Here is an 11,664-nt window from a genome sequence, read left to right on the forward strand (position 1 = left end):
CAGCAAGTAGTGCTGCTAGTTGTCCTACATCCTGCAGAAACCTCTGTGCTGAAAGGATTAAACTAGGGCACGTGCTGGGCAACAGCTATCTGGTGGGAGCCTCAGCCTGGCAGGCTCCCCCTTACCAGGCCGACGAGATGCTGCTGGGCAACGCAAGCCTCCAAGTCAGTCCTGACCCAGCAGCAGCTTCTCCGCTCATTTCTCAGGGTCTCCCACCTCCTGGTAGTAGTAGGAGTGGAAGAGCCTCTCCCCAGCACAGATCTGCATGGCCGTGTGCGCGTGCAGCAGCAGCCTGGGGAAGCGGGAGGTGAAGTACTGAACAAAGTCATCAGGAACAGCCCCCAGTGTCTCCTGGACGTCAGCTGGCAGCTCGTGGTAGTGGTGCTTCTGCACAAGAGACAGCAAGAGGACAGGTTTACCCACGGCCCGAGCCCCAGGGCCCCGACCTGCAGCAGGGAGGAGGGTTGGGGGCAGTACCTTGTTTCTCATGGCCCGCAGGAGGTCGCGCACGGAGCTGCCCTTGTATGAACGAAACTTCCTCAAGTCTAGAAACAGCAAGAGACTGAATGAGACCTCCTCTAAGACCAGGAGTGGGGAGCATGTCCAGGGGGGAGGCAGCTGGGGCACTCAAGAGCAGGCAAGACACAGCTACAGGGACCCTGGTCTCATTGAATTTCCAGTGGCCCAAAGTAACTGAGCTCACTGCCCTGAGCAGGATGAGTGCTGGAAAACTCCAAGCACCTGCTTGTGCCTGGAAAGCCCCAAGCACCCTCAGTCCCTTTGCAGAAGGCAGGTCCCCCATTCAGCATCAGGCACAGGGCCTGGTGTGTGAGCCATTACCTGTCTGCAGTGGGACAGAGATGTGCATCCTCCAGTTCATCCTCACCACCGCACGGCCCTCGGCCTCCAAGGCAGTGACAATGGGCCCCTCAGCAGGCTCCTTCTCGATCCGGTCGCTGATGTCCTGAAGAGCAGAGAGAGCAGCTCAGAGGTCATCCCTGTGTGGGCCGGAGCTCCCACCCTGCTGTGCTTACGGGCTGCAGGTGTCTGGCTTGTCACTGGGGAGCTGATGGGTGATGGCGGTGGAAGCAAAAACTGCCAGAGCAAAACTGTCATGAATGCCAGGTTGATGGGCCATGCCCCATCACTGGGGAGCCTGGGGGTGCCTCCCGCACTTGCCTGAAAGCCTGTGGGTGCCGTAGCCCCCGCGCTCTGCAGCTGGCCGGGCCTGCCCTTCATTTAAGAGAAAGCTCTGGGCAGTGTGGCCTCCCCGGGGGTTACTGCTGTTGTATATCCAGCCTACTCCACGCTGCTCTCACATCTGTTCTAGGCTCCTGCAGATTTCCATCCAGACAAGACAAGGGGGCAGAGGCTGGGGCAGGCAAGGGCCAGTTTGGGGACAGTCGAGCAGAAAGGCAAGGAAGCAGCTGGGAATCAAGGGGCCACAGGAACAGCACAGTTCTGTAAATGGGATCAGCAGCCAAACAGTTCATGAAACCAACCTCTTTGGTTTCTTTAATCTTTGAGCTCTGAACCAATTCTCAGGGCTCTTGTTTCAAGCCACCTGCAGCCTGGGAAAGGCAGCCCCACGCTGGTCGTGCATCATCTGGGTCATCAAAAGGGCTAGGAACTGGGCTTGGGCTTGCCTCAAATGACTCCTTGCTCAGCCCCTGGAGTGAAATCCAAGCCCAAGCATGACAGCAAGCACAGGGCACTGGGCCCACTGAGAGGCTCCAGGCTCAGGGAGATCACTATGCAGTTTGTATTTTGACAAAATGCTCCAGAGCTGGGTTTAGAAGTGGGGGACGGGGTCGCTGGGATCTATCCTGTCAGACAGGCCACCAGCCTCTCACCTGGAAGAACTGCAGCTGCTTCTCCCGGCTCCAGAAGAAGGGGTGCATGAGGACCAGGGAGGCCGAGGGGCGGTCCTGGGGCTCACTACTGATCATTGCCGAGATCAACTCCCGCGCCACGATGTTGTCTTGGATGCAAAAGAAAACACAGAGAGCAGGTGATGAAGGCCCCAGAGAAGGGAAAGAGCCACCCCAACCTTCCCTCCCTCAGCCCTGGCCCCTCTCCCCAGGGTGGGTTCCCAGAGAGGGAACGCGTACCCACGGGGCTGGGTGCCAGTGCTCTGACCCAACAGTGCCCTGCACCAGAACCAAGCCTGCCTGTGGCTTCGAAGCTCCCCATGTCCCTTCCCAGAAGCATGGAACAGAGGAAACAGTCAATCACCCTGTAAGGAGCATGCTGCAAACCCCCCTGCTTGAGCCATTTGATGCCACAGAGATTCTCCTGCAGGGAATAACCCAGCTCTGGCCAGTGAGGAAGGGACTGTCGGGACCCCAAAGTCTCTCCTGTGTTTCAAGGCTCTGGATCTCCAGCCTCAGGGCATCTGAAAAGCTGCCTTCAGCTAAGGCACAGGACCAGGTTCCACTACTGACTCCCTATGGGACTTTGGTCAGGTCCCTTCCACTTCTTTGACCTCAGGTTCCTGACCTGTAAAATGGGATTAGCAGTGCAGACCTGACCCAGGGGCTTATGAGGCCGGAAAAAATCCCCACTTGCAATATGACTCAAGAGCCTTGGATGGAAAGTGCCAGTGAAGGGGCTGGTCCTAACAGGGGGCTGTAAATGGGGCAATGCCCATGGAGCAAGGTCCTACCGTGAGTGTCCTCCAGCAGACATGTCAGCAGGTACGTGCCCGACAGGATGTTGGCCTGGCGCCGCAGACTGTCCCCGTAGGGATGCTGCCCTCCCGACACCACGTAGTAGAATACGCAGCCAGCTGAGAAGATGTCCACAGCACATGTCTGTAAAACACGACTGCGGAGGTCAGAGCCACTGGGTGCTGGGGCAAGGGACCCTTCCCACCCCTCAGCTCCACCGCCGAATGCAAGCCCCTGATAGCAAGCTGCATTTAGCCTGGCAGCTGCTCTTCCTTCCAGCTACAAAAGCTATGCCCTGATCCATACATGGCGCCCCGTGCCCTGGGGCAAGAGGCAGCTGGGCAGAAGGGAAGGGTTAGCCATGTGTGGGGTGCAGCTGCTCACTCACGGGGTTCTCCTTGGGGTCCTCTCGCAGTAGCTCGGGTGCGATCCAGCCCTCAGTGCCCGGGATGCCAGAGCGGAGGCTGAAGCTGTGCCGGCCGCCCTGCAGCTTCTTGCAAAGACCGAAATCCGAGAGGATGGCCCGGATCTGCCCTTGGCTGTTGGGAGCTGAGATCAGGATGTTGCATGGCTTCAGGTCCCGGTGAACTGGAAAGGAAGAGCCCACAGAGCCAGCTGGAGCTTCCCACAGGAGCTGCTGCATGGCAGCAGGACCAGAGCCTCGGACCGAGGGGCAGCTGCCAGCTGCACCCAGGCCACTGCAGCCTCAGGCCTACAGCCCTCTGGGTCCCACCCTCCACTGAGATTTGAGGCCTGCCATACATCAGCTGCTGGAACCGAGTGGGCTGAACGGAGCCTGTCACCTGGGCAAGAAGCTTCCCTTACCAATGTGGAGGGCATGGAGGTGGGCCAGGCCTGACATGGTCTGATACAGTAAAGTCACAGGGTCCAGGCTGCGCCGGTCGAAGCTGGGGTTCTCCACGTACTAATGCACACACCGAGAGAGAGCAAATGGGAAACTCCCCAACCAGTACACCGGAGGCCTTGTCTCCCTGCAGCCCAAAGCCACCTCATTCCCAGCTTGGAGCCCAGCCAGAGTCTGGGGTCTAGTTGCCCTGCAGAGACCTCTGCACACACGCATCCACCAGGAGCTGCCTCGTGGGGTGTCTCAGGGCAGGGCTGTGGGCTCACCTCCTGCAGTGTGGCAGAGCAGAGCTCGATGGCGATGTAATGGAACTGCTTGTCCTTCTCCGTGCAGAAATAGCGCACAACATTAGGGTGCTCATCCGACTCCCGCAGCAGCTGGACCTCCCGGTCCACTAGGTAGAAGCACTCGGGCAGCAGGCGCTTCACAGCCACATCGCGGCTGTCAAACCGGCCCCTGGGGTGTGGGAGAGAGGCTGTGAGCTCTGCTGCCTGTGACCCAGGGGCTTGGCACAGAGGACAGCTCAGCACCATGGAGGCTGCAAGATGACCCAGCCCTTAGCTCCCCTGCATGGGCAGCCTGAGTGACAGCAGAAGCCGTGGCCCTGGCTGAGGTCTCCCCCATGCATAGCAGGGATTGCTTGAGCCTCTACAGGAAGTCCCTTTGCACTGGACTGAGCAAGGCCTGGGAGAACTTCTGGGTGTCAGACCAGGCCCCAGCAATTACAGCACAGCGCAGGCTTCCTGCAGTGCGCCTCAGTGCCAGCCCAGAAGCGTTCTCCACCTTGGCTGCGACTGCCCATCAGGGCCAGTGCATGCCAGGCATATGTGATGGGTGCCCATCCATGCATCTGTGTGGGCCTGGCCCCTGCCAGCAATGTCCCATGAGCTTGTGCTAGGCTGGGGCTTTGCAACTCATTGCCCCAGGCAGGATGGTCAGTGCCTCCGAGCTGGGCAGAGCCTGAGCAAAGCAAGGCACCGGGGAGCACCGCTCACCTGAAGACAAAGGTGCCCCCCGCACCGTGGCCCAGCACTTCCTTAGGGTTAAAGGAAACCTTCCCGACTGTGATCACATCTGGTGCCATATCTGTGGGGACAGCGCACACAGGGTGAAAGTCACAAGAGATCCCCTGTGCCATGTGTGCCCAGAGTCCCCACCCACTGCCCACTATCCATCACCCATGGTCCCCTGCCACCCTTGGTCTCTGCAATCCCCTTCCTAATCCCTGGGCTCATCCAGCAACAGCTTCTTGCACTGCTGGTCACCCTGCAAGGGAGAGCCTTCCCCGCTGCTGCCCTCCCTGCCTCACACGGCAACACTTCTGCCAACCTCTCTCGCCAACTCTGCCACGTCTCAGGAAGACATGACTCCCCCTCTATGTGGCACTGGTCAGGCCGCAGCTGGAGTACTGTGTCCAGTTCTGGGCACCACACTTCAAGAGGGATGTGGACAACATGGAGAGGGTCCAGGAGGGCCACCTGCATGATCAGGCAGGGCAGGCCCTATGAGGAGAGGCGACAGGACCTGAACCTGTTCAGCCTCCACAAGAGAAGGCTGAGGGGGGATCTAGTGGCCTGCTACAAACTAGTCAGGGGGGACAAGCAGGCACTGGGGGAGTCTGTTCCCCCGAGCACTGCCAGGAGTGACCAGGAATAACAGTCACAAGCTGGCAGAGGGTAGATTCAGACTAAATATCAGCAGGCACGACTTCACGGTCAGGGCGGCTAGGATCTGGAACCAACTTCCAAGAGAAGTGGTGCTGGCTTCTACCCTGGGGGTCTTTAAGACAAGGCTAGACAATCACCTTGCTGGGATCGTTTGACCCCAGTACTCTTTCCTGCCGTGGCAGGGGGTTGGACTTGATGATCTGCTCAGGTCCCTTCCGACGTGACCAACTATGAAACTATGAAGAATTTCTTTACTGTCCGACCCCCCAAGGTCTGGAACAGCCTGTCATCAGAGGTGGTTCAAGCACCAACATTGAACACCTTAAAAAGTAAATTGGCTGCTTATCTTGCTGGGATCCTATGACCCCAGCTGACTTCCTGCCCTTTGGGGTGGTAGCCCAAACCCAATGATCTTCCGAGGTCCCTTCCAGCCCTAATGTCTATGAAATCTATGACCCTGCCCCGATCTCCACAGCGCTGTGCTGCCCTAGTACTCCTTCCAGCATGCCCCTCTCCACGCTCCCAGGACATGACATCCTACCCCATGCACCCCAGATCCTGCACCCTGTTGCCCCCAGCACAGACCTTCAGCAGCCTCAGACATGGGCAGACCCTGGAAGACCATCCCATTGGCCAGGTCACTCTGCACAAAGGAGGGACTAGAGCTCTGGGATGACTGCGATGCCATCTCTTGGGTCCCGCTTGGTGACTCCTTGGGCGCCAGCAGGAGATTCTCCCTGGAGACTCGGCCTGGGGACAGCAGCTCCTCCAGCCGCTGCTCCAGCTGCTGCTGCTGCTGCTGTGCCTTGTGCTGCTCCCACTGCACCTGGGACACAAGGCAAGGACATTAGCATCCTAAAAGCTGCCAGTCCACAGCACCCTCTGCCCCTGCCATGGTGGGTCCTTCCATGCCAAGACACCGCAGCAGCGAGGGACCCGAGCGCTCACTTCCCTCCTGCAGCAACTGGCAGTGCTGGGGCAAGGAAGGGCTGGGATGGGGGCAGCTGTGGATGCAGCAGGGCATGACTTTGAGCCACAGTGGAGCTGCCTGTCAGCTGCTACGCTAGGGTTGTACTGGGCATCATGACATCCAGGACTCGGCCTGGACCAGGGAACAGGGCAAGCGGAGCTCAGGGAGGATGTCTAACCCCAGCCAGTGGGAACTCAGCTCAGCCAGGCCCCGAGTCTGCAGGAGAAAGGCTGTAGCGTGCACTCACCCGGAGAAAGAGGAACAGGATCCCACCGCCCAGCAGGACAGTAGCGACACCCACACCCATGAGGTCCCCGCTGCCCAACTCCGGGTAGATCTTGGTCTGCTCTGGCTGGCTGGCATCCAAGTGGAAGCGCCCCTCGCTGCCCCTGCCACCTGGATCCTCCATACTCTCTGGGGTCAGGAACTGCAAAGCAAAGCCAGGGCACAGGGGTTACCCCAACAGACCCCTTGATAGTCGTGCTCTGGGCGCCCTTCCCTGAAGCCACCCCATGTGCTGGGCCACAGTCCTGCTCCCACCCCACTGGGCACCCCCACTTCGGCCCCACCAGGCTGGGACACCAACCCATGCCATTCCCACCCCTCCAGGCAGCCCAGGATTGCTGCATGACACTCGCCTCGTCAAACAGAGTCCTGGCCGGGGAGCTCTTGGGGATGATGGCTTCCGTTGTCTTCCTCAGCATCTCTGGAAAGGTCCTCAGCATTGTGGTGTGGACCACGGGAGGCAGCTCATGGTGCCCTGAAGGGCAAGGGAGGAGAAAGCTACACTGATCTGTGGTTGTCCCTTGGGCTGGCAGCCTGCTCTGGCTGAACTGTGCCAGGCTGGGGCCCAGGCACACAGCATGTGGCTGTCAGCATCTGTCCTGACAGGGACACGAAGGGAATCCCAGCAGCATCTTGCTGGCTCCACCCCAGGGATGTGCAAGGGTTTGCAAGGATCCCCTGGAGGTGGGGGCTTAGCTGCTGGTGCTCAGCCCACAGTGGGGAAGTTAACCCCCTCCAGATGTCTTTGCTGGCACCGGGGCCCTGGCTTCCATGCATGTGGCCTCATGCACTGACCTGCTGCGGTGCACAAACACGGCCAGATTTCCATGTGCACTGGTGCATGTCAGTTCATTCTGATCGTGCACATGGAGCTGCCAAGAGTGCAAACACGCCTGCTCGCCCAGGTGCCTCCCCCACTCTGCACTTGCAAACCTGGACTCTCACTTGTCTGTGCATTCGTGAGCTGCTCTCCGCTGGGACTGCCCCCTACTTTGTTCCCCCACTACAGCAGCCGCTTCTGGTGAGGGGCAGGGATGGGGTGAAGCACCCCCCAGGAAGGGGGCCCCAGAAAGTGCTTCGCAGCCCAGGTGCTAGTCACAGCGGGCACAAGGCAGGTTGCCTCGTCACAGAGAGGGTCACCCATCACCGGCTCCCAGTTCTACCCGCTGGGGGCCCTCACCTATGAGGAACCACTGGTTGTGCAGGGAGGAGGTGCTGCCCTGTGGGTACTTGACGTCCGTGCTGGGGGTGATCTCACACTCGCCAGATTCCCTCATTGTCACATCGTCCGTGGTGGGGCCGTCGATCCGAGCCAGCGTGATCCCCTGGGGCTGGGCAGCAAAGCATCGCAGTAAGCATTGGGCAGTGGGGACGTGGCCTCAGCCTGCCAGCCAGGGGCATTTGGGGCAGATGGGGAACTCACCACAAGTGCCACACTCTCGTGGACCAGGGAGGTCAGGGCGTAGAAGCTGGCTGCGTACTTCCCTATGTAGAGCGTCGGCCTATGGGACAGAGACAGGATCAGCGCCCAAGTCTGCGGCACTGCTCAGGGCCCACTGAGGCATCAACCCCTGAACCGCAGCCAGACTGGCTTAGGGGAAGTGGGGGCCACCACTGTGGTCAGCTGCTCCCCAGGCAGAAGGGGATGTAAAAGCAGGTGCTCAATCTTGGCTCAAACCCCAACCACAGCATGTTCCCTGGGAGCTGCTGTCCTCCAGGCCCAAGAGCAACAGCTCCACCCCACCCAGCTCCAGGGGGTAGCCATGTACTGCCACCATCCCAGGACATGCCACTGCTGTCACAGCCCGGGCTGCCCCAAGACACGCACAGCAGCTGGGTCTTGGTGGAAGAGAAGTCCTTCGCGGATGGGTAGTTCCACTTGAGGCGGATGTCCTGCGAGTGGAAGGTCAGGTACCGCAGCGTCTCCATGGCCACATTGAGGTAGGACACACGCCGGAGGCTGTCCTGGTGCCACGTGTAGATCCCCACCACAGGGGAGCCGTAGTTCTGCATCCACAGCATCTCGCCACTCTCCTTGTCCAGGGTCACCACCAGGCCATCCCCGCTTGAGGAGAAGTGGGCCATTTCTGGGGAGACACGCCGGGCAGGTGGGACTACTGCATCTCTAGGATGCTCTACCCTGAGCTCCCTGCGTCCAGGCTGGGCTTGCTCTCCATGGCTACAGCTGGTTTAAAACCTGGGTGCATGCAGGCAGCTATCCATCACCCTGTGTAGACTCCCCAGGACAGACTCACCACTCTGGCCTCTGGATCCATGGGGCTATTTTCCAAGACAGACCAGCGACTCTTCCAGCCAAGCAGGGCTGGACACAGCTTGGAAAGCCTGGCAGGAGCTCGCATGGCCCTTTGCTGCCTCCCCCATCTCTACCTGTCCAGTGAGCTCTGGACCCAAATGCTGACGTGCACCACTGCTCCCACCCCGAGGGATGCTGGGGAAAACGGCCCCTCGAAGCAGCACTTACTACATGGGACCCCCTCTACGCACAGGGCACCGCTCCTCAACAGGGAAGCTGGCAGGGCAGCACAACGCAGCAGGAAGCCTGGCCCCGTGCACGCCACCACTCACTGTAATCATAGGCCTCATCCAGGACGGGCGCAGAGTAGTCGGAGTAGGTGGCGTTCCAGCGCAGCTCCCGCGACTTGGTGTCGTACATGGTGATGACGTACTCTGGGGACAGAGCAGCGGCTGCAGCTCATGGCACTGCTCAGACCTTGGCGAGGGCCGGGGAGATGGGGACAGGGTGCCCAGCGCCTGGGTAACTGCCCTGGAGGGGACCCTCCTGCAATGTGTCCCAACAGAACAGTCTGGGCAGACACCCCAGAGTAGGACCAGGGTCTCTCAGCATTGGGAGGCTGCAGGCATAGCTCCCTTCTCTCTCAGGAAATGAAGCTTCTCCAGCCCCTGCTGTTTCTAATGGCCACAGAGCAAACCCTGCACGAGAATGGATGGGTGCCCTGCACGGCACAGGGACAGGCCTTAAGGCTTGGCACTGGGCTTGGGACAGCCGGATGCGCAGATGGGGGTTGTGGCTTACGGGTGCGGCCGATGTAGAGGAGCGGGGTGGAGGGGCACAGGCCATCCCAGGCTTCTGTCGACAGTGTTGTCTGCTTCTCCCCGGACTTGGGGTCCACAATGAACCACGTGTCCTGCTTCTTCCCTGGGAAAGCAGGAATGCCCATCAGTCAGTCTCCAGGCCCTGACAGCCCTCCCTCACCAGCTCCCACCCACCGACCACTCCTCCCTATCCCCCTGCACCTGCAAGATGCCCCTTCCCAGGCATCAACATGCCCCAAGACCCCCTGGCAGAGTCAGCGCACTCAGACTCAGTTCAGGCTGGCTCTCTCCTGCACAGGATTACTTCCTTCCAGCAGCAGCTGCCCTGGAGCTGTCCATGGCTCAGGGCCTGGGGACGAGACAGGAAGTGCTGCCTGATACCCAGAGCAGCCTTCCCCCCGTCCCACACCTGGCTGCTGCTTGTACCTGTGTAGAGGACCCCATCTGAACTGCGGCACGGAGACGACTGGACCAGCTCCGGGATGGTGAATGGGAGCTTCTGTAGCAGACAGAGGGAACAGCAGTCTGTGAGCAGCACAGGGCCAAGAGAACCAGCCAGGCATGCTGCTGCCCACGGCCCGGACTCCCTGCACAGGGGGCTTTTTCCCACACTGACCCCATGACCATGGGGAACATGAGCATTCAGGTTGGGGCTGATCAGCCAGAGCAGGCCAAGGAGGCCCAGCTGCCTCTGCCACCCCCTGCAGTGATGCTGGACAGGCAGGAGTTGTCCAGAGTCCCTGGCTCTTCCAGTGGAGCCCTGTCCTATTTGCAGCCACCCCCCTCCCGGCAGCACCGGGGGGACAGGGCCATGGCTCATCGGCAGCAGCCCCTCGCAAGGCAGTACTGACCATCAAGCCTTCCTTGTTCTTGCCTCCCAGGATGTAGAGGCTGCCATCGTTGGGGTCTGGGAGAAACGCTGGCCTGGGAGAAGGAGAAGAGAGTGATGTGCCGGCAGTGAAGGAGCTTGCTCTGAGCACTGTCTGCACCCTCCGTTCAGTGCAGGAGGTGCTGTTACTACCTTGCCGGCAGGTGAAGCAGCCAGGACTGTTTGGGGAGAAGAGTCAGGCCAGAGAACATCCCTAAAAGCCACCAAGGCCTGGACAGTTAACTGGGGGCAGGGGGCTGCCCAGACGTGCGCTGGAGAGCTGAGAACCGTCCACAAAACACAGGCCCCTCCCCGGGGCAGGGAGCCACTCTGCAGAGAGGGCAGACTCCTGGACATGGTACCAGCTCCTGCCCAGCCAGCGTCCACCTCCTCTTTCTCAGGCTCCACTAGGCAGCTCTGCCAGTTCAGCGCAGGTTCACTGGGACTCGAGGGCTGTCAGCACCGCTGCTCTGAGAACAGCAAAGCAGCATGACTGGCAGAGACTTATCTGTGCTCGAGTGCCCCCCAGCAAAGCAGCCCTGGTGCTGGTACAGCGGAGGTGCTTGAGAGGTGTGGTGTAGGACTGGGAGCCCCTGGCTCCTCATTCTGTACTGCCCCGGGAGCAGGAAGTCCTTGCGAAGGCAAAGCCCCCAGGCAGGTTGAGTTATGCTGGGCCAGGGAGAGACACTTACTCTGCCACATACACCGGGACCTGAAGAATGGGATCTGAAAGAGAGTGCAAAGCAGACACGTCAGCACCTCCCCGACGGCCCAGCCGCAGGGGCCATGTGGCGGCCTGTGCTGTTTGCAGTCGCAGGTGCATTCACGTATCTATTTGCATGTCAGCCTGGATCAGCCACAGCTGCTCAGACACGTCCCTGGTGTCACGCTCCAGTGTTTGGGGAAGTCCCCTGATCAGATCAGCTCCTGCCCTCTTTAGCCAGCAGGAGGGACTGTGGGATGGTGAACCCCATCCCTGTGGTCAGTACCAATCCCAGGGGCCCCAGCCCCAAGATAACAGGCTGCAGCACTGGTGCTCACCATCTTTCAAGGTCCACTTGATGTCGCCCGTCTTCTTACTCACAGCGTGAAGGTTCCCATCGAGGGTGGATACAAAGAGCAGTGTTTCTGGGACTGTCACCGAGCTGCCAGCGAGGCACTGAGGGCACAAAAGCAGTACACGTGACACAGGGGCAGGCTCAGGACCAGCTGCTTGTCTGCCCAGGACAGCAACATCCATCTAACGGCTGCACCAGCTACATCCC

General features: G+C 60.1%; 1 protein-coding gene across 2 annotated transcripts; it reads right to left on the reverse strand.

Moving 5' to 3' along the window:
- On the reverse strand, positions 1 to 11,664 carry ERN2 (endoplasmic reticulum to nucleus signaling 2). Of its 2 annotated transcripts, none has more exons than XM_019512794.1 (21): positions 11,441 to 11,664; positions 11,092 to 11,125; positions 10,383 to 10,455; positions 9,958 to 10,030; positions 9,512 to 9,634; positions 9,043 to 9,144; positions 8,285 to 8,543; positions 7,880 to 7,958; positions 7,637 to 7,787; positions 6,810 to 6,931; positions 6,419 to 6,598; positions 5,787 to 6,021; positions 4,530 to 4,620; positions 3,801 to 3,990; positions 3,495 to 3,594; positions 3,058 to 3,257; positions 2,666 to 2,813; positions 1,854 to 1,981; positions 841 to 964; positions 478 to 545; positions 1 to 387 (listed from the first exon to the last, which is right to left on the reverse strand). In XM_019512794.1, the coding sequence occupies exons 1-21, from the start codon at positions 11,637 to 11,639 to the stop codon at positions 196 to 198; spliced, it is 2,871 nt and encodes a 956-aa protein (XP_019368339.1). In that variant the 5' UTR covers positions 11,640 to 11,664; the 3' UTR covers positions 1 to 195. The 2 variants fall into 2 exon arrangements, with proteins under 2 accessions (XP_019368339.1, XP_019368338.1); XM_019512793.1 differs by having other exon boundaries at positions 5,787 to 6,027; positions 11,441 to 11,663.

This window comes from Gavialis gangeticus, unplaced genomic scaffold (assembly GCF_001723915.1).
Source record: "Gavialis gangeticus isolate Ggan-Ray unplaced genomic scaffold, GavGan_comp1, whole genome shotgun sequence".
Classification (NCBI taxonomy): Eukaryota; Metazoa; Chordata; order Crocodylia; family Gavialidae; genus Gavialis; species Gavialis gangeticus.

What these genes read in the sequence shown, in the direction of transcription:
- ERN2 (XM_019512793.1), bottom strand. Translation starts at nt 11,639, where the DNA reads ATGGATGTTGCTGTCCTGGGCAGACAAGCAGCTGGTCCTGAGCCTGCC. An exon ending in AGATGGGGTCCTCTACACAG is followed by an intron (nt 9,635 to 9,957) that starts GTACAAGCAGCA and finishes CTGCTTTCCCAG; the next exon opens with GGAAGAAGCAGGACACGTGG. An exon ending in CATGTCTGAGGCTGCTGAAG is followed by an intron (nt 4,621 to 5,786) that starts GTCTGTGCTGGG and finishes CTGTCCCCACAG; the next exon opens with ATATGGCACCAGATGTGATC.